At 43.1% G+C, this 23,284-nt stretch overlaps 1 protein-coding gene across 1 annotated transcript in view; it reads right to left on the bottom strand.

Moving 5' to 3' along the window:
- LOC308078981 (chymotrypsinogen B-like) overlaps positions 1-9,152 on the bottom strand; it is a gene marked incomplete at both ends in the record, with an annotated part of 32,727 nt that extends 23,575 nt beyond the window's left edge. Inside the window, 2 exons of the mRNA XM_080420320.1 lie at positions 8,420-8,615; positions 9,107-9,152. Coding sequence (XP_080276446.1) covers positions 8,420-8,615; positions 9,107-9,152 — 242 coding nt within the window. The remainder of the gene's footprint in view (positions 1-8,419; positions 8,616-9,106) is intronic.
- Positions 9,153-23,284: the final 14,132 nt, after the last annotated feature.

Genomic DNA, 23,284 nt, shown 5'->3' with positions numbered 1-23,284 from the left:
ATGCACAATAGAGGATCACTTTTCAATATATGTCTAGATCCAAACACCATGCATTTGGTTTTAGCAATATTCAGTGCTAATTTGTTCTCTCCGACCCAATCCGCTACTGATTTAATTTCAGCATTGAGTATATCATTTAACTCACCTACTGTAGATGCTGTACTGTACATGGTTGAGTCATCCGCGTACATAACCACACTAGATTTATTTAATGCCAAAGGTAGGTCATTAGTGAATATCGAAAATAAAAGAGGACCTAAGGAACTTCCTTGAGGAACCCCGCACTGCATCTCCTTACTGTCAGAAAAACTTCCATTAAAATACACCCTCTGCTTTCTCTTTGACAGGTAACTCTCCATCCAGGCCAGAGCAACATAATTAAAACCATAGCATTTAAGTTTTCCCAACAGCAAAGCATGATCAATAACATCGAAAGCAGCACTGAAGTCTAACAGTACCGCCCCTACCAGCCTTCTGTCATCAATGCTCTTTAGCCAATCATCCGTTATTTGTGCCATTGCTGTACTTGTAGAGTGCCCTTGTCTATATGCATGTTGGCAGCTTGTTATCAGACCATTACTCGAGAGATAGTCTTGAATCTGAACATACACAATTTTTTCAAAAATCTTACTCAGCACTAGAAGAAGACTAATAGTCCTTGGGCAGTGGAATGACCTTAGCTTCCTTCCAAATCTCTGGGCAAACACCATACTCTAGGGATTTATTAAATATGTGACATAAGGGCATGGAAATATATTTAGCAGCAATTCTGAGTAGTTTGCAGTCAAGATTGTCTGTACCTGGAGGTTTGTCATCAGATAAATGTAACAGCATTTTTTCTATGTTTTCTTCCACAACCTGGTGAAATCCAAACATGCACTCCTTTCCCTTCATGATAGCGTCTTTAATGATGTCATGTGACCCGTTGTTATTCGTTGTACACATGATATTCCTCAACTTATCAACCTTATTTATAAAATAATTATTAAAATAGTTAGCAATTTCATATGGCTTTGTGATAAATGAACCTTCTGTCTCTATGAAGGAGGTTTGCATGTTTGGATTCCTTCCCATTATGCTATTCAGAGTTCTCCACAGCTAATTTCCATCATTCTTAGCATCATTTATTTTAAGCCTATAATATTCCCTTTTTTTGTAATTATTCAATTTTGTCACAGCATTTCTTAGTTTACAGTAATGTTGCCTAACAGATAGAGAACCTGTTCTATCTGCATTTCTTTTTGCATCATTACGTTGGGCCATTAATCTCCTTAATTCATCATAACCAGGGTGCACTTTTTGACCGAGCATTCCATTTTTTCATTGGAGCATGTTTATCGGCAATCTCCAAGAACAATTTCATAAATTCACTCAGTGCTTTTTCTGGATTTTCCTCACTCCATACATCCGACCATTGCACACTCCTCACCTCCCCCTCAAATAATGCCTGATTAAAACTTTTATACGACCTTCTATAATTAATTCTGGAGCCAGCTTTGGGCATACTGGTCTTTCTCACAATTGCAACCAAGTTGTGGTCACTGCAACCCAGGGTTACTGATATTGCTGTGGAACATTGCTTGGGCCTGTTAGTATAGATGTGATCAATACATGTTGTTGTTGTGACAGCAAACTTGTTTGTGGCCGTTCTGGTTGCTGATGTTACTACCTGAGACAGGTTACATATTTTAGCAACATACATCATTTTCTTCCACATGGGGCAGTTCTCATTAAATGCATCTATATTCAAATCTCCTAAGAAGTAAATGTCATTATTATTATCAGCTGTCTTGTCCAACATTTCACATATGTCATCCAGATACTTCACATTGGCACTAGGTGGCCTATAACAGCATCCAATTAAGATAGGCTTTAAGTGTGGTATATGTATCTGTAACCATAGGGCTTCAATTTCATTCATCATTAAGTCACATCTCTTTTTAACTGGAATATGATTTTTAACATAGATGGCAACTCCACCACCATTCTTGTCCCTGTCCCTTCTGAATCATCAAAAGATGACTCTAAATGTGTCTCTGATATCGCTAGTATGTGAATGTTATTTGATTCAACCAGACTGCATAGTTCATGTACCTTGTTCCTCAGACTGCACACATTTAGATGAGCCAGCAACAGTCCCTTCTTTGGCAGATTAATAGTATGTGACATTGGCATCATAAGTTCACGGTTAAAAACATAACAGCCGCATACCTATCAAGTTCACTCGTCACTAGGTGACTTTGGGTTGCTGTCACGGGGCGAATTATTAGTCTGTCATGCCTCAGATAGGCAATTTCCCCTCTCTCCCTTGCCTCCCTCATCTTTGGCAGTAGTTCTTTCCTTTTCATTCGGACTGCTTCAGTGTAATCTTCATTAATGTAGATATTGGTCCCTTTCAAATTTTTGGCTCTCTCTATCACCGCTGATCTGTCCTTAAATCTTAAAAACTTCACCACAATGGATCTGGGTCTGCTGCTACCAGGCACTGATCTCCCAGTGCGGTGTGCTCGCTCGACTTCAACATCCGGCTGCAGCTTTAGTTTTTCCACAAGAACACCCCTCACCTTTTCCTCCGTATCTGCCCAGGTCTCCCCAGGCGTCTCAGTGATGCCGTCAAAAAACAGATTGTTCCTTCTCGATTGCCCCTCTGCATACTCCATTTTATCTGTGACAGCTGATAGGCTGTCACAGATCTTCATGCTTTCAGCTTGCATGGAGTTACAACGTACAGATTGTGTTGCATTCTGACCTTTGATATCATCTACCTCCTTCTGTGTAAATTGTATACCTGTGTGTCGCTTTGGATAAAAGCGTCTGCTAAATGACTGTAATGTAATGTAATGTGTGTGCCTTCAACACCGTCCTGCTTGTGGAAAAGCTTGCAGTGCTGCAGGAGGACCAGGACATGCTGGAATGGATCACAGAATATACTGCAGGGCTGTTGGTGGGATGTTCTAGTTGGACAAATGAGTACAAGGACCTGCTCTGGCCTCCAGGGAGTGTGCACAGTTTCACGTCGATCGGACGGATGGACGGACACATGGACACACACACGGATGGATGGACGGACGGACGGGGGGCAAAAACATAGTCTTGGCCAAGACAATAATATGTCCACAGCTCAATGACAACCTACTGTTCCGTCCAGATCCCACTGGTTGATAAATGCTGAATGACACTCAAAGTCATTATGGCTTCAGGACATATTTGTTTAAAAGAATCCAGAGGCAGGATGTTTTCTGTCATTGCATATTACCATGTGTGTTATTCAACTTCTGGAGGAACTCTGTAAACTACCTGACTCATCTAGCCAGCCTGAGTATATTTTCTTGTATTACCAGGTTGTTTTAAGTAGCTGTACTTTGCTTAAAAGTAGTTTGTTTTGCCTGCCCCTGAATCCTTCGCTCTTCTATCCCCTGATACCGCCACAAATCTTCTTTTCTCTACTCTGTCCTCTTCTCTAAGTCACCCCACCTCATGCTCCTTGGACCCGGTCCCATCCACTCTGCTGCAGTCCACTGCACCTGAACTTCTTCCCTTCTTAACCCACCTTATTAACACCTCTCTGACGTCTGGTTGCTTTCCATGTGCCTTCAAGACTGCCAAAGTCAACCCCATCCTGAAGAAACCGACACTTGACCCCTCTGAGATCAAGAACTACAGACCGGTTTCCCTTCTATCCTTCCTATCTAAAACTCTTGAACGTGCTGTCTTCAAACAACTGTCCTCGTACAGTCAAGTGGGTAACTTGACCGAGACTGTCCTCCTGGCAGTGATGGAGTCGCTCCATGCCGCTAGAGCAGGGGTCTTCAACCTTTTCAGGCCAGGGACCCCCAAACTGATGGGGTGATGGAGCAGGGACCCCCTACCTCGTAGGGTAGGGGGGGCTTCCACATATATCGTATATTTATGTATACAATTGTGTTTTATATGTATAAACATGAAAAAAATGGTTGCCTGCTCCTATACGCACAGGTTGTCCCAGTAGTAGCCATGGTTCACATGACGCTCGTCTGTCACAAGCGTCATGGTGCTACTTTTTCCTGTTTTTTTTAAATGTTACATTTACAACCAGTACATCTACATAAACATTCAGATTTCAAATATAAAGTGCTGACCCCCCGGCCACGGATGTTACAAGTTAAAGCTCACAGGTCTAAGTACCCGTATCTTCCGTATTGTTCAGTAAAATAAAATTAATCCGATCACCGGCCATTTCCTTTTTCTTTTTTTTCTTTTTTAGTAATGTATCAGGGTGCAATACACCTCCCAACCGATAGGGGCGCATATTTGAAAGCATATGGAGAAGATTTGGAGAAAATGGCCGGTGATCGGATTAAAAAGCTTTTTATTTAACAATACGGAGGATACAGGTAGGCTACTTAGACCTGTGCACTTTAACTTGTAACAGTTAAAGTGGCCGGGGGGGAAGCACTTTATATTTGACATTTTAACATTTTCAAAAAACAGGAACAAGTAGCGCCATGACAGTCATGGTATGACAGTCATGGTATGACAGTCGTGTTTCAGGGCTATCCCAGTAAGTGTGCAAAAGGACCTTTCTGTACAATACTAGGCTATTGAAATATGTGAGCGGGTACAGTGCTTTAGGCAGCAACGGGGCATTTTTCATTTTTCATTTTATTACAGATTGTTGAAGTACAGAATATAAGCTTTCATATGATGTATCATTCATTGAAATTGGAACACATTTGAAGAAGATGTGATCATTTGAATCTTGTCATCTATAATAGTCCGAACTGAGATAATCCCTTCTAAAGGATTTCCACTTTCTAGCACCTCTCAGCTCCAGGTAATGGGCGTGAACAATGGGTAATTTATTCAACCTAGCCACTCCTCTAATCACTCCCCCATTTTCGGATTTTTACTGTGGAAAGTAACTAAGTACATTTACTCAAGTAGGCTACTGTACTTAAGTACATTTTTTTAGGTATTTTATACACAGGCTATTTGAAAATAGCCGCTCTACAAGCTCACAATGCGCATTGCAACGTGTTGTGAGCTTGTAGATCAGCTATTTTCAAACATTTGAGTACTTTTACTTTAGGTACTTTAAGTATATTTTGATGCCAATACTTTTGTACTTTTACTTTGCTTGAACGTAACATTTTGAGCACAGGCCTTTTACTTTTTATATTGTGGTATTGCTACCACCAAGTGCTTCTTCCACCACTAAATTTGACCCACTGGTAGTCGACTATAGTCGAGGTTTACCTACTAATGATAAAGATACGCACCAGCTATAGGTCCTGGATTAACTCCAACCTGGTGTTTGCACACTCCATTTACAACCCGTACATCTACATAAACGTTCAGATTTCAAATATAAAGTGCTTACCTCATGACCACGGATGTTACCATTCACTTCGGGTGGGTCTAAGTACCCGTATCTTCCATATTGTTCACTAAAAAGCATTTTAATCCGATCGGCGGCCATTTTCTCATAGAGTTATAACGTATCAAGAGTGCAATACACCCCCCAACCGATACGGCCGCGTAGTTGAAAAAAAAAACGGAGATGGCCATCAATCAGATCAAAATGCTTTTTATTGAACAATACGGAAGATACGGGTACTTATGAGGGCCCGTAGATAATTATAACACCCGTGGCCATGAGATAAGCACTTTATATTTGAAATATGAACGTTTATGTAGATGTACGAGTTGTAAATGGAGAAATGCAAACACCAGGCAGGTGTACGTTCTGCCATGACGCTTGGCGCCGAGCTAACGATGCTAGCTCCTAGCCTCGTTACTCCACTGTTGTTTTGGCCACATCTTCAGTGAAATACTTCCATACGAACGTCGAACGGCCTGTTGTTTAGCTGGGGCTGCCCTCACCTACTGTAGCTGCTGTGTTCGCTACAATGTTATATTGTTTATACAACTAGATTCTGTCCCGAAAAAGACGCAATACTGGCCGCTTCCTATCCCTGGTCCAGAGCGTTAGTGAGATTATTTTTATTTACTCCACTGCGCCCTCTACAGATCTGGACAATTTGAACTAACCATTAACCAAATCTGTAGAGGGCACTGTGGAGTAAATACAAATAATTTCCGTCTCGTGGACATATTTTATTTTCTGCCCAAAAAGTGTATTTTACAGAGTAGGTGGGGTGCTGAGAGGCTTCCCACCTCCGAGAATAGACTTTCAACAACACAAAACAGCCTTTGTTTCGGTGAGTAGCGAAATGGTTTTGTTTATTTTCACTACTCTTGAGGGAACTTGAGGGAACTGACTAACGCTCTGGACCAGGGCTAGCCGCTTCCCACCGTGGTGAAGTTAGTTTCAGCCTCAGGTTGAATATTCACCCAGTGGATATTACTCCAGTAAAGTAAAATACCTCAAAATTGTACTTAAGTACAGTAATTGAGTAAATGTACTTAGTCACTTTACACCACCACAGAGAGGAGCGAAACTGATGGGCGGGGATTAGGCTTGTAACCGGAGAACAATGGGCCAACGACCAACCAAAACCACTCATGCTAATGTTGTCCCTGCAAGTTAAAACCACTCTCCGCCCCCACAAGACCGACAGAAACACACAGAAACACTGCTGTGTTTGTAATGTAATTTAAACCACTTAATGATTCTAAAACGGATATCTGTTGGGATCGAAAGCTTCCTCAACATTCGAACTGTGTTAATATGGAAAAAAACGAAAATCAGCCAAAAAAAAAAAAAGTTATTTAGCTAGTTTCTACTGTTTTTCAACTCGCGAGTTGATGCCCGAAACACCAGGCCTGCTCACATATGTCATGTTATGTTTAAAGACAAATTGACATTAGAAAAAATAATGATAATAACGTTTATTTTTTGTTTTAATCAAAAGAAATCGCGGACCCCCTGCAGTACCTCCGCGGACCCCCTGCAGTACCTCCGCGGACCCCCTAGGGGTCGCGGACCCCCTGTTGAAGACCTCTGCGCTAGAGCGAACTCTCTCTCCTCCGTCCTGAAACTCCTGGACCTGTCTGCAGCGTTCGACACAGTGAACCATCAGATCCTCCTCTCCACCCTCGAGGGGATGGGTGTCTCAAGCTCTGCACTCTCCTTGTTTGCATCCTACCTGACGGGTCGCTCCTGCTGAGAGGGTCTGTGTCAGTACCACACAGGCTCACTACTGAGGTTCCCCAAGGCTCGGTTCTGGGTCCTCTTCTTTTCTCTCTCTACACTTCATCTCTTGGTGCTGTTATCCACTCCCATGACTTTTCCTACCACTGCTATGCCGATGACACCCAGCTTATCCTCTCATCCCCCCCCTCTGACACACGAGTGGAGGCACGCATTGCTGCTTGTCTGGCTGACATCTCGGAATGGATGTCGACGCACCACCTGAAGCTCAACCTGGACAAGACCGAGCTGATGTTCCTCCCGGGGAAGGGCTGTCCGCACGAGACATGGCCATCACCATTGATAATGCTGTGGTGACTCAACTCGGACTGTGAGGAGTCTGGGTGTGACCATGGACAACCAACTGCCGTTCTCGGAAAACATCACATCAGTGACACGGTCCTGCAGATTCCTCCTCTACAACATCAGGAGGATTCGCCCCTTCCTCACTGAGAAGGCAGCGCAGGTGCTCATCCAGGCTCTTGTCATCTCCCGCCTGGACTACTGCAACTCCCTCCTTGCTGGTGCACCGGCATCTGCCATCAGACCTCTGGAGCTTGTTCAGAAAGCTGCGGCTCGTCTGGTGTTCAACCGCCCCAAGTTCTCCCACACAACTATCCTTCTCAGTTCTCTACACTGGCTCCCCGTAGCGGCTCGCGTTCAGTTTAAAACCCTGGTGCTAGCCTATAGGGCAGTGAAAGGAACAGCTCCTTCTTACCTCTGGGCTATGGTCGATGCTTACACCCCTGCCCGACCACTTCGGTCTCCCGCCTCGGGCGACTGATTACTTCGTCGCTCGGTGGTCCTTCTGGCCGATCTACACGGTCACAGCTTTTTTCTGTTCTGGCCCCACAGTGGTGGAATGAACTCCCCATTGAGTCACTGCCCATCTTTCACCGCAGGCTGAAAACCCGCCTCTTCAGGAAACACTATCCTTCCTCTTCACCTTGCCTACTTGTTGTTAACTAGTTGTACAAGCTCTTGTTTTATTGGATCTTGTTTATTTGATACACTTATTTGTTTTAGCTCTTGCTGATTTGATTTTCCTATTTGTCTCATCTGTTTAAGGCAGTAGGGAGCTGATATATTACACTTTTACCTTAGCGCTAGGTATACTCTTAGTTGCTTGTTTTAGAAGAAAATGCACTTAAGACTTCTGGTGATTAGTAGTTTCGTTCCCTACCTATGTTGAATGCACTTATTGTAAGTCGCTTTGGATAAAAGCGTCTGATAAATTAATGTAATGTAATGTAATGTACCATAAAATATCAATTCAGTGCAGCTTACATGCAGTGAGCAGCAGTGAGGACCCAACAGGATGCAATGAGGACGCCTCCACATACATGGGTGAACTGTTCTGATGAGCCAGTGGTTCTGCGCTGCAGAGACACCTGCCATGGATGATGTCCAGGAAGAGACCCACTGCCTCCAACGATCTTGATCGTAAAACCAGGCTCACGTCTGCCACACTGGGAGAACAGCTCTGGACAAGATGGAGACATAACATGAGAGCTAGAGAGAACAGTCTCTGTGTGTGTGTGTGTGTGTGTGTGTGTGTGTGTGTGTGTGTGTGTGTGTGTGTGTGTGTGTGTGTGTGTGCGTGCGTGCGTGCGTGCGTGTGTGTGTGTGTGTGTGAGTGTTCATGTGAGTATGTGTATGTGTAAATAAACCTTTAAAGGGGTATTTCACTTTCAAACATGTTTGGTGTCATTTTAATGTCTAATCAGGCTTTTGTGAGCACATCAGACAGTTTTTAAGTTGCTTGATTCAGTATTTAGGTATTTGATATTCATTTTATCAGACACGCCCCCTTCCAATACAAACCCATTGTAACATCAAACTCCATTTTAACCATGTTAAAGCCGAAATTTAGAAGCAGGGCTCCGTGCATAACCCCCCCCTGGCTAGATAAATAGATAGACAAAATAATAGACAGTATAGAATTGTGTCAATGCTGAAGTCATTGTTTATTACCTGAACAGATCACCTCCAGTCTGTCCCCAGAACTACCAGACTGCATTGTTACACACTCCTTCAGTGAAGATTCAGACCCAACACAGGAAGATGTAATCCGCCATACATGTTGATGTTTAGATGAGATGCGATGTTTAGAACCAGGACTCCAATCTCTTGTAACAGCAGAGCCACAGTCTAACTGTTTACACACTACAGTTGATGACTCCATGTTCCAGTCTGACGTAGAATCAACCGCTGGTCTCCAATCTTCCTGATGTTTCACCTCCAGTATACCAGAACAGTTACTGGTTCCTCCCACCAACCTGACATCACCAGACTCTGTACAGAGGCAATAGAATAAACAGTACAAAGGTAATATTACTTTGATTAGAGGAAAAACCTTTTAGATTACAATGATGTTTAGTTGTTTGTTCATGTTTGTTTACCTGTTGTTTGGACTGTTGGTTGAACCTGGAGAGCTGAAGAGAAAACATATCAAATTAATGAATTTGAGTGTAAACAGTACATGGAACCTGTACCTGTACATATATAATCACCATGGCAAACCACGTTTGCCATGGTGATTTGGTGACACAGTAACCTTCACCAACAAGGGAGCAGCTCATAGACTGTAAACAATATGGACTAAGAGCCGTGACGTCAGCCATTGGTTTCTACAGACACGTTTTGAAGCCTCTAGTTCAGTGAGTGAAACCACACCCAGTGTGAAGGGGAGCGAGGGGTGTGTCTTCACTCAGTAGATTTTTTTGCGGTTCTGGGCGGATATTTCCGAGTTTTGGGTGGTTATTTGCGGTTATTTCTTTTTATAACTCTTAATAAATGTGATTGTGCCGCTCTTCCACCTTCAAGCAGCTCACAGCAGCTCACAGCAGCCAGCAGCCCTCCCTTCCAGGCAGCGGCCGCGGGGTCCTAGTGCCGGCCTCAGTTGAGGCTTTTTTTCCTCCTCTTTTTCCCCCTGGCCTCGCGGCCCAAATACCGGTTCGCGGCCCACGCGCCCCCCCGTTCCCCCCCCTTTCCTACGGCCCTGGTACACAGTACAGAGTACAAACTCACTTTCCATCCCTGATATAATGTCTGTGCTCAGCACATAACCCAAACTGCACACTTTGGGTGCTCATCTCTCAGACGGGTATGGTCTATATACAGCACATAACCCAAACTGCACACTTTGGGTGCTCATCTCTCAGACGGGTATGGTCTATATACTATTATTGTCTCCGCCAGGCCGAAGGCATGGCGAGAGAGTATGTTTTACCCCCTGTCCGTCCGTCCGTGTGTCCGTGTGTGTGTCCGTCCGTATGTGAACAGCTAATCTCCCGCACCGTTGGGTGGATCGCAGCGAAACTGTGCACACACACTCCCTGGATGCCAATTCAGAACCTCTGCCTCAAATTTTTGATTTATAGCGCCACCAGGAGTGTGTGTGTGCAGGGACCGATAGGGCCAATCATCTTTAAGCAGTGGACAGTTGGGTGGGCATGCAAAAGTGCGAAGAAGCAGAGTGCTGCTGGTTTTCACTTATATAGAAATTAGAAATAATTTAAATCTGGGACACCAGATGGATGCAAATAATTTACTGGCTGATAGACTAGCAAAGTGGCAGTACTCTGTGGACTACAGAAAGTCAGGAAGAGAGCACTCCCCCGTCGACATAGATTGCTTTGCAATGGAGTGGGTCAGTTCCTTGGGTGGGTCAAAGTCCTTGGTGTCCACATCACTGAGAAACTCACCTGGGAGCACACACAGAACAAGTGGTGGGCTCCAAAACGCCTGTACTTTCTCAGAAGTTCGGTATGGGCACCAAGGTGCTACGAGCTTTCTACAGAGGTACCACTGAGAGTATCCTGACTGGCTGTATCACTGCCTGGTATGGGAACAGTTCTGACCTCAACCTCAAAGCAATGCAATGCAGAGGGTTGTGGGGACGGCCGAGATCAAGGTTCAAGGTTCAAGTTTATTAATGTCCCAGAAGGGCAATTGGGTTTACAGCCAGAGCAGTGGTTTAAAACATACAGACAGTACAGGACAACAGCAGACATGAAACACCATAGGATAAAAACATAGGTCTGGGCGCATCTAGTGCAAGAGATAAAAAAGGAATTATAAAGTGCCGGCATAAAGTGCTTGTTTCATCATCATCATCACAGTAAAGTGCAAGAGATAAAGAGATAAAGTGCTTGTTTCATCATCATCATCATCATCATCATCACCACAGTAAAGTGCAAGAGGTAAGATAAATAAAGGGCTACATTCAGACATATAAGGTGCCTGCATAAAGTGCTTGTTTCATCATCACCATCTCCATCAGTAACATTATCCTCTATCGGCCCCTGGCAACATTGATTGCCCGAATTGAGGCAGGAACAAATGAGTGCTTGTATCTATTGTTTTGACACCAGGGGCACTCAGACGACGGCCAGATGGCAACAGCCTGTACTCTGGCTCGAGTGGGTGTGCACTATCTTGTCGAATGGACCTGGTCTTCAAGAGCAGTTGTCTGCTATAGAAGGGGTCGAGGCTCTCCAGTTGGATGCCAGTGATTTTGGAGGCAGTTTTCACTATCCTTCTTAATGATTTTTTATCCTAAGAGATCGACAGTGGCTGTGATCTTCCTTCCATCCTAGACATATTAATCCTTTTTTTTTTTGGCTTTTCACAATGTGAGAAACAAGAAGAAAATAAATTGTACCCGTATAGCCGTGTAGACAAAATGTAACTGTTCTGGACTGAATAGACTGTTTTGTTGCTTTGGAGCCCCCTGCTGGCAGTTACATGTTAAACTCAGTACTCACTCCATTTCCTGGCTAGACTGTGCACACACACTCCCTGGATGCCAACTCAGAACCTCTGCCTCAAATTTTTCGCATGGGCCTGTTATAGCGCCACCAGGAGGCCGATTTGTGCAAAACATATTTTTTTACAGTACTCCTACAGATTTTATCGAAACATCACGGAAATCGGTGCACAGTATCTCTATAGTCATGTGATCAACACGGATCTGCCTGATTTTCCATATTCCATCCTGATTGGCTAAGGTTGGCTTCCAAAGTTTGCAGGATTGGTCAGTTTTGAACTAAATGCCTCAAATCATGAACGCAGCTTGCGATTTATGTGAAATTTAACACGCACGTTCCCACTAGGCCGAGGAAGAAATGCCACTTGAAAATGTTCAAATCAGCCTCATGGTGGCGCTATAAAAGGCCGATTTGTGTTTTTAACTATAACTGCACCGATCTGCGTGAAACTTTGCACACATACTCCCTAGAGGCCAAGGAAAAACATCTGCCTTCACATTTTATCCAAATTTCATGCAAATCGGTACACATGATCTCTATAGTCATGTGATCAAGATGCATCTGTTTGATTTTTCATATTCCATCCTGATTGGCTAACATTGACATCTAAAGTTTGCAGGAGTGGCCCGTTTTGAACAAAATGCCGCAAATCATGAACACAGCGTCCAATTGTGGTGGAACTTTGCACGCACATTTGCACTACGTTGAAGAACAAACAGCACCCTTTTAACATTGCCCTAGAATAGCGCCACCAGGAGGCCGATGTTTCTTTTTTATATTACTCCTACAAATTTTGTCCAAACATCATGCAAATCAGTACACATTATCTCTATAGTCAAGTGATCAAGATGGATCTGTCCAATTTTTTATATTCCATCCTGATTGGCGAATTCCGAACATTGCTGGCCCACAATAACCTACCTGACCTGGCGGGAGCTCCGAGGAGCACTTTTTAAGGTTTCGAGGCCTATCAGGCTCGAAGCCTTATTACATCTCTACACTTTCATATGGTAGAGGGCTATGCCAAACGGCGAAGACCCGAAACTCACAACGGGTTGTTCCATCTTCACTGGCTAACAGGGTGAGCTCCCCAGTGAAACCAGTGAAACAGTGTTCCATCCATGTATCATAATGCTGAAAGAAAACAAGAGGTAAATGTATTAGCATGTGTTTGAAGTACAACATGGAGTAATAGATGTAATAATAATAATAATAATAATAATAATAATAATAATTGTAATAATAATAATAATAATAATAATAATAATAATAATAATAATAATAATAATTGTAATAATAATAATAATAATAATAAGTGTAATAATAATAATAATAATAATAATAATAGTATATATATATATATATATATATATATATATATATATATATATATATATATATATATATATATATATATAATGTAATGTAATTAACAGTTTAATAAACAAAGTTAGTTTATGCAGGTTCTGTAGATAAATTAGATAGATTGTAAGTAACAAGACAGACAGACAGACAGACAGACAGACAGACAGACAGACAGACAGACAGACAGACAGACACACAGACAGACACACAGACAGACACACAGACACACAGAAGCGATATTTACCGACTTCATATGTCTTGTGCGAACACAATCGATGAAAGGAGTAGCATTTGTTTCATGACAGACTAAACATCGAACCTCGAGCTGAAAGACAGACAGGAAAAAAACACAGACAGATTGGACCTTATTGATGCAGAAATACTGAAACCGCTTCTTTCAACTTTAAACATTGCTTGTTTAATCTGCACATCTTTTTAGGTGCACATTTTAAAGGTAAATCCAAAAACCATATACTGTCATTTGTTTAGGAAGTTAATGGGAGATAAAATATTGAATTAGCCTTGCAATTATGTCATCAGGAGTATACTAAAAACTATGATCTAAATAAAACCACGATGAAGAACTTAGTACATGAGAACATACTGTATAGGTTTAGTCAGTGTGTGTGTGTGTGTGTGTGTGTGTGTGTGTGTGTGTGTGTGTGTGTGTGTGTGTGTGTGTGTGTGTGTGTGTGTGTGTGTGTGTGTGTGTGTGTGTGTGTGTGTGTGTGTGTGTGTGCAGGGACCGATAGGGCCAATCATCTTTAAGCAGTGGACAGTTGGGTGGGCATGCAAAAGTGCGAAGAAGCAGAGTGCTGCTGGTTTTCACTTGTCTAAACGAGAAATAATGTAAATCTGGGACACCAGATGGATGCAAATAATTTACTGGCTGATAGACTAGCAAACTGGCAGTACTCTGTGGACTACAGAAAGTCAGGAAGAGAGCACTCCCCCGTCGACATAGATGGCGCTGCAATGGAGTGGGTCAGTTCCTTCAAAGTCCTTGGCGTCCACATCACTGAGAAACTCACCTGGGAGCACACACAGAACAAGTGGTGGGCTCCAAAACGCCTGTACTTTCTCAGAAGTTCGGTATGGGCACCAAGGTGCTACGAGCTTTCTACAGAGGTACCACTGAGAGTATCCTGACTGGCTGTATCACTGCCTGGTATGGAACAGTTCTGACCTCAACCTCAAAGCAATGCAACGCAGAGGGTTGTGGGGACGGCCGAAATCGTCAGTGGATGTGATCTTCCTTCCATCCAAGACATATTGATCCTTTTTTTTTTGGCTTTTCACAATGTGAGAAACAAGAAGAAAAATAATTGTACCCGCATAGCCGTGTAGACAAAATGTAACTGTTCTGGACTGAATAGACTGTTTTGTTGTTTTGGAGCCCCCTGCTGGCAGTTACATGTTAAACTCAGTACTCACTCCATTTCCTGGCTAGACAGGATATTGTTGTCAGATCAGGAAGAGAATACATGGATGCAATGTGCCTCTAACTATTGTGTCAGTGTGAATTGTTCATCTGTCTCCATCCTCTTCACATGCTTATTAAGACGCAATGTCTGTGAGTATACCTGTTTATGAGACTTATATTGTCGATGTGAGCACCTTATTTGTGAACTATGGCAGACTGTTATATTATTATTGTCTATCTCATTTGGATGCTATGATGCTACTGTGAATATGCTAATATTGATAGCTATGTCAATTCATTTATTGTAGTCTACTTACCTACATACAATACTTACCTTTATTGATTGTGAGCCTTTGAAAAGAGAACTACAGTATGTTATTGCAGTATACTGTGTTGAGAATACATACCTTTATGTTATGCTGACTTGTCTATGGTTACTTCTGTTATGTACAGTATATACTTACCTCATTGGTGCAAAGAGCACACATTACAGTACATTCAGTACCCTCCTGCTAATCACCAGCTATATGTAATAGTTACCTCTTTAATTACCTACATTGTGGTGTATACATAATACTTACCTCTTTGTCTTATGCAAATTGATAATTTGTACTTAATTCTGAAACATATTGTATTGTTTATGCTTTGTTTCAGTTTCACACTTTGGTTCAGTAAAACTTCAAAAACAAGTCCTGGCTTCTACTTGAATTATTGAACTGAGTATTTAACTCACTGGGTAACCTATCGCTGGTGAGACCAGTACAGTGAAAAGACAGCAACAGGATAGGCTGTGAAGAAAGGAGAGCGTGGAAGGATTCCCCACTCAACAAGCTGTCAGCCAGCACAGCACACCTCCACTGCAGTCTCAACCTTACAAGTCAAGCTAAGTCTTCACTTCTACATCCCACATCATCATGGCTACAAGCAAGCAGGAAGATGCATTACAGCATGATGATAATCATTCCACATCATCTAAATTGTCATGCGGATCTTACAAATCTTCAGTCTCCAGGGCCAGCATAGCTGTCGTCCGAGCAAGAGCCAAAGCACAAGCAGCTCAAGCCAGAGCTGCTTACGCAAATAAAGAAATAGAGTTAAAGGTTCAAGCTGCTCGTCTCCAGGCCACCTTAGAAGCTATGCAACAAGAAAAATAAATGAATGCTGCTCTAGCTGAGGCAGAAATAATGGAAGAAGGCCTAATGGAACCAGATCTTGAGTCGCCGAAAAGTACTTCAATACCCGTTCCTCTCCAACAACAACTTCAGCGCACAGCAGACTGTGTGAATGATCAAGCCAGTGTCAAATCCATTCACCAACCAGCCAGATCATCCCTGGATGAAAAAAGCAAAATTTTCTACCGGCCTCAAGACACTAGTCCAGTGAAATTTGCATTGCCCACTACAAGTCACAATGCTTTCCCAAGTGCACATGTGCATGTATAATCTGCATTCCCCACTCCAAGTCACAACGTTCTCCCAAGTGAACATGTGCAGATGCAAACTGCCTTCCCCAATGCAAGTCACAACATCCACCTAAGTGAATATGTGAGCTCCAGGCACATCGATGTGGAACCGAGCATGGGCAACCAACAACTCTACGTACCTGATGCCGGTCAACATAGTCGGCAGCTGCAGCAGCAGCATGGGGACGGTCAGCAAGAACGCAGCCAGCAACAGTCTGCTGTCTACCAACCCCACCGCAACCCTATTGAAACTCATAACCAAGGTGGCCAAATCACCACATTTGACCTAGCCAAATACATGGCTCGCTGCCAGATGGTAACGACAGGGCTAATTGCCTTTGATGATAAGCCAGAGAACTATTGGGCCTGGAAATCATCCTTCCTAAGTGCCATTGCTGGCCTAGACCTCTCACCAGGAGAAGAGCTCGACATTCTCATCAAGTGGCAAACAATCATCCGAGCATGCATGCAGGATGAAGGCTGTTAATATCAGATACCCATCTAGAGGCTTAAATATGACATGGGAAAGGTTGGAAGAAACCTATGGCTCACCCGAGGCCATCGAACATGCCCTCTTCACCAAACTGGACAACTTTCCGAAGGTGGCATACAAATACCCACAGAAACTCAGAGAGCTAGGGGATCTGTTGATGGAGGTGGAAGCCGCAAAGCTAGATGGTAACCTACCTGGCCTTTCCTACCTAGATAACTCCAGAGGAGTCAGCCCAATCGTAGAGAAGCTTCCACACGGGATCCAGGAAAAGTGGATGTCAGTTGGGTCGAAGTATAAGCTTCAACACAAAGTTAATTTCCCACCTTTCAGTGTGTTTGTGGACTTCATCCGCACTGAGGCTAGAGCAAGAACAGACCCCAGCTTTAATACCATCTCCTTCCAGTCAACCCCTGCAAAGAGAGACCATTCAGACAAGTATGATCGCACACCTGTAGCAGTCCACAACACCCAAGTTTCACCCACAGACAAAAAGGAGGTTCAAAAAAGAAATATAGATCTCACCAATCAATGCCCTATCCACTGTGACATGCCTCATCCACTAAAGACATGCAGAGCCTTCAGAGAGAAGAGCTATGAAGACCGCAAACTGTTCCTGAAAGAGCATTATATATGTTTCCGGTGCTGCTCATCCACAAGTCACCTTGCAAAGGAGTGTAAAACAGAAATACAATGTAAGGAATGTGAGAGCAACCACCACATTTCAGCATTCCATCCAGGCCCAGCTCCTTGGAGGCCACGGTCAGATTCTCACGCTTCAGAGCACGGCGGGGAGCCTGACGAATCTGACAATTATGAAGTTACCTCTAAGTGCACTGAGGTGTGTGAAGACGGAGTGAGTGAAAGAGCATGCTCAAAGATATGCCTTGTCAACGTATTTCCCAGAGGACATCGTGAGGAATCGAAACGGATGTACGCCATACTAGACGACCAAAGCAATCGGTCCCTGGCTACATCGAAATTCTTCAAACTCTTTAATATCAAAGGAAATCCACAACCATACACACTGAAGACGTGTGCAGGGCTCAAGCAGACAGCAGGCAGAAGGACCTGCGGTTTCATGATCGAGTCAGTGGACAAGAAGAATAGTCTCCCACTTCCAACACTTCTGGAATGCAACCAGGTTCCAAACAACCGCTCTGAGATTCCCACCTCAAATGCAGCTCTTCACCACAGCCACCTTAAACACATCGCCGGGGAGATCCCTCCCCTCGATCCAAAGGCCGACATTCTTCTGCTGTTGGGAAGAGATATACTGCAAGTGCATAAAGCACAGGAGCAGATCAATGGCCCACACAACGCCCCATTTGCCCAAAGGCTCGACTTGGGGTGGGTCATCGTTGGTGAAGTATATATTGGAGGTGCACAGACTGCACACAGACCAGCTCAAGTAAACACCTTCAAGACTTCTATCCTAGAAAATGGCCATGCCCCTTACCTTCAGCCACGCACCAGCAAAGTCCAAGTGAAAGAGAAGATCACCGGCCTTCCCCTCAGCACTGACCTCTCCACACATCGCTCAGTGACAGACACTGGCGAGAGCTTGGGCCAGTCAGTCTTCCATCGGTCAGCCAGCGACCACCAACCTCAGTTAATGGACATTCCCACAGAACACTGTAGTGATCACAGCAAGCCAATGCTGTGCAATATCAGACCACCCCAAAATTGGACTTATGCAGATACGTTCATTTTTGGATATTAAAAGTATATCGGGCTTCCCCCCCACAAGATGACTCACAGAGGGCCAGAAGCAAGTCAATTGTTGACATTTGACCACAGTTTCACCCCAGGGGCCCCTGGAACTCTGAGGCAAGACCCTCACAGATCGGGCCATAAAGATAAGGAGGGGAAGGAATGTAGCTGCCTCGGTCAACCAGATATCCAGTTACACACCAGTCCACTATGCTCTCTCCCTGTCTCCAGCTTCCCCCCCCTCTCTGGAAGTAAATGGGGGAGCCCGAAGTTATTTATGACATGCAGGAAATGGAGACATACCATCTCACATGCACACACATACCAATTTCACTGGCTCAGCGATTACGCCTATGAACAATGGGAAACACTGAATGCCAAGGAAACTGCTCACCGAATATGTGCTGTGACTTTAAAGTACATTGTTTCCAATACCAGGCCCAACACACTAAGAAGAACTTTGGGGTTCCCAAATGCTATTTTGCTCTGTTCGAGTACACTGTGATGTTCACCTGCCTTCTATTTCATTTGAAGCCTGTCATGCTTGATATCTAAACAAGTCTAAAGTCATTGTGATTTCAAAATACTCAAATGTACTATTAGAAGGTTCCGGAGTAAAACTTCACAAATAGGCCCACAGCCGTGTGAAATGAAAGGACCCTTCATGTGGTTTGTGTGTCTAAAACAAATCCAGGCCACACTGCTTTGAGTCATTTACTAACAAACCTAACCTAATGTATATGATGCAAGATATGCCTGAATTGCATTTTTGATTTCACGTGCAATAAGAAGCCCAAAAAGACTCAGTGATGATGCGCCATCAATGAACGGACGATGAGTCACTATCATTCACTGGAACTAAGTATGGTACAGTGTAACTACACTGAGAACCATAGAGCCGCCCCCAAGGAAGGTGGGGGCCTCCCTCACCGTGGGTCAACCGGCCCCAACTATAAAGAGAGCAAGCTTCTCCTGCCTCACTCTCTTCCTGCTCCTGTCCTGCCTGCTCTTCTCCTCTCTTCTGATCCTGACCTGATCCACAAGACCAAGGGGGGGGTGGGAGAAGATGGGTTGGGCACAGTCCTATGACTCTATCTCTCCCACCGTACCCTGGCAGAGCTTTGACCGCTCACTGGACTCTGAAAAAAAGACTGTCGCAAAAGGACTCCCAGGTCATATGACTCTGAAACATGAAATTATGGCAAACATCTGACGATAGGCTGTATGTATGTGTCGGTTTCTTTCTTCCTAAAGGGCTCCATGATATGCCATTTTTCCAGGCAGCGTGGTAGTTAATTTCTGTTCAATTCTTTCTTCTCCCCACATGATATCCTTGGTTCCACTTTATCTACTAACATTTAAGCCCTCATTTGAGTGGGGGGAACTAATACTTTCCTTTTGGTTCTAAGTTATCTAACTGGTTCCCTAGTAGTTAGCATATATTGATGGAGAGCATGGTGTTACATGCCCGGCCTCCCTCAAAATATGGCCTACGATGGAAACCTACATAGGTCTAAGTCATGACCTTTGATGACAGCAACAGCCTGTCATTAAACGTTGAATGAAAGATCACATAGATCACATAGTTATGACGTACAACGAAATGCAGTGGCATTTCGGATCAATTTTGTAAATTTATTTGCCTTAATAAATTTCTGAAATGTTCTTTTATTAAGAAGGTGTGTGTCATTCCTTATTCTCTGTTTACAGTAATACTATTGGGATATTTATCGCAAGTCTGACAAGAACTCACGTTACTATTACAGTGACGTAAGTTTCGATATATTAATATATATTGTAATAATTCATAAATTATATTTATATGATTTATGGAATATTACGTCCTGTACCATGCTGAAGTTATGATCGGCGTAGTTGTTACAACACAAACCAGCAGACCAAAGACCTAGGTCAGTCACTGCAGCCTGCCTCAGCAGCACAACTTGGCTGCCTGAACCAGCTTTCCTCCAGTATCGTTCCCTTCACGTCTCAGAACCTAAAGAGACCGTTGACCTCGTCAACCCTGTTACTGACGCAGAGATATTGTCGTTGGTCACAGCTAATACCACAGAAGTCTCAAAGGACTCAGAGGCACCTCCTATCCTGACTCCAGCTGTGTTGATCCAGAAAACCAGCGCCTCTCCTCCTCCTCCTCCTCCTCCTCCTCCTCCTCCTGGAGAATTTGGGAAAGTAGTAATCCTCAAAGAGGAATTTAGACATGTTCAGAATCTAGCAGAGAGATTTTGGGTCAGGTGTCGGAAGTACCTGAGCACGCTGCAGTGCCACAAGTGGCAAGAAAATAGGCCTAAATCCCAAGGAAGGGGACATAGTCCCGATGAAGGACAACCAGGCCAAAATGAAAGCCTCTCCGATCCAAGACAGAAGAATGAGAAAGTTGGATGCCTTGAAATTGTTCTCTCAACCTGTCACCTAAGTGGTCCATATGTCTTCTGAAAACACTAGTGATAAGTAAATGTTATGTGGGCTCATTGAAGACCCCAGACGGGGAGTGTTCTGGACTGAATAGACTGTTTTGTTGTTTTGGAGCCCCCTGCTGGCAGTTACATGTTAAACTCAGTACTCACTCCATTTCCTGGCTAGACAGTATGTTGTTGTCAGATCAGGAAGAGAATACATGGATGCAATGTGCCTCTAACTATTGTGTCAGTGTGAATTGTTCATCTGTCTCCATCCTCTTCACATGCTTATTAAGACGCAATGTCTGTGAGTATACCTGTTTATGAGACTTATATTGTCGATGTGAGCACCTTATTTGTGAACTATGGCAGACTGTTATATTATTATTGTCTATCTCATTTGGATGCTATGATGCTACTGTGAATATGCTAATATTGATAGCTATGTCAATTCATTTATTGTAGTCTACTTACCTACATACAATACTTACCTTTATTGATTGTGAGCCTGTGAAAAGAGAACTACAGTATGTTATTGCAGTATACTGTGTTGAGAATACATACCTTTATGTTATGCTGACTTGTCTATGGTTACTTCTGTTATGTACAGTATATACTTACCTCATTGGTGCAAAGAGCACACATTACAGTACATTCAGTACCCTCCTGCTAATCACCTGCTGTATGTAATAGTTACCTATTTAATTACCTACATTGTGGTGTATACATAATACTTACCTCTTTGTCTTATGCAAATTGATAATTTGTACTTAATTCTGAAACATATTGTATTGTTTATGCTTTGTTTCAGTTTTACACTTTGGTTCAGTAAAACTTCAAAAACAGGTCCTGGCTTCTACTTGAATTATTGAACTGAGTATTTAACTCACTGGGTAACCTATCGCTGGTGAGACCAGTACAGTAACAACAAAGACACCTTGAATCTTGAGGTACGAACTTAATAACATGCCATTCTGTGTTAGATATAGTCTTACTGAACTTCATATAGCGGAGCTCCATACTGAATGGACTGTATTTCACACACCTGTTTGAATGGACACTCAGGGCGATGTCTGTGTTGATTTGCACCGGGAGCCTTTCTGCAATTTGTGTTCTTTAGACGCACATCAATTCTCACCCGGGATGCGACCTACAAGAGAACAAGAAATGACATAAACAACATACAGTAATTGATCTGTGTTTTTTTTTTGCTTCTCTCTTACTATTCTCTCTCATCTTAAACTTCTGTTATTAAAGGGATTCTAGGTAACTTTAAGCCTAAATTAAAATATATATATATATATTTTGCATTTTTCCCCCTCTATCAGCCAATATATAATGATGCTGGGGTGTTTTCCTGCATTGAAACACAGTCCTCTTTCTGAAATCCGTATTTTCCCTACTATTTATGTTTTGACATCCGGGTATCCGGGACGTAAATGAAACGCACGCATGTGCGTGTCTGTGCGCGTCCGTGTGGCGAGTTCGAGTGAAACCGAATGGAACCGAGTGCAGCCGAAAAAAAATGGAACATCACATCTGAGCAATTCCACAGCCTTAAAGGGATAGTTCCCAAAAAACTTTTTTTTTTCCAATTAGTCACCCCATGGAGACTTGAATTCATGGATATTTCTTTGTTTTTGTTGCATTCCTAAGCCAATAATCTGATGACTAGTAGACCGGTAGGCAGCGGTTCCGGTAGGAGATACAAAGGAGACTCTTTGTGTCTCCTACTGGGACTGCTGCCGGTCATGAAATTATTGACTTAGGCATGCAACAAAAACAAAACAATATCCATGAATTCAAGTCTCCATTCAAGTCTCCAATCGATAGATTAGTCACCCCCAGTGCATTTTGGGGATGAACTATCCCTTTAAGTTTACCAGCAGTTACATTAACTGATCATTGTTGTAACACAAAGCTACATTCCTGAAAACAATACACCATGCATGAATAATAATTGAAAACTTGAATACAATTATAAAGATACAATAGCATTTTACCTGTGGTAGGTTGTTGATCCTGTAGAAATTCAGATGGCCAAAATTATTTTCTTGATTTGCTTTCAGAATTGCTTGGTCAACAGACGTCTTCACGTCAGAAGCCAGCTGGTTGTAGTTCTGTGCCTGTCCTGTCGTCTGACAGACAACAGCAGTCAGGAACAACATGGACACCATAAGATTCTTCATCTTCTCCGACACTCCAAGACCTACAGAGGAGAATATATTGACGTGTAGTGATCGATCCTTGGTCCAGGGGACAAAGAGCAGATGTTTGTGTGATTTCTCTGTTTGTTGTTTTTGGCTTCAGTCAGAACGTTCAATGACCACCTGGAGTTCTCCAGAAGCATAGTTCAACCTCTGGTGGATGATTTATCATCACTGATACACAAATAACTGATACACAAATAACTTCTCATCACCTTTGATATTGATACTGTTAGATGCTAGTACATTTATGCACATACATATTACACAGATCGAAAAATAAGGTTATTTAAAGATGATCTG

Source organism: Gymnoscopelus braueri (genome assembly GCF_963280865.1).
Source record: "Gymnoscopelus braueri genome assembly, chromosome: 22".
NCBI classification, from domain to species: Eukaryota; Metazoa; Chordata; class Actinopteri; order Myctophiformes; family Myctophidae; genus Gymnoscopelus; species Gymnoscopelus braueri.
Note: the sequence above shows the minus strand (reverse complement) of the source record. Positions and strands in the feature narration are given on the sequence as shown.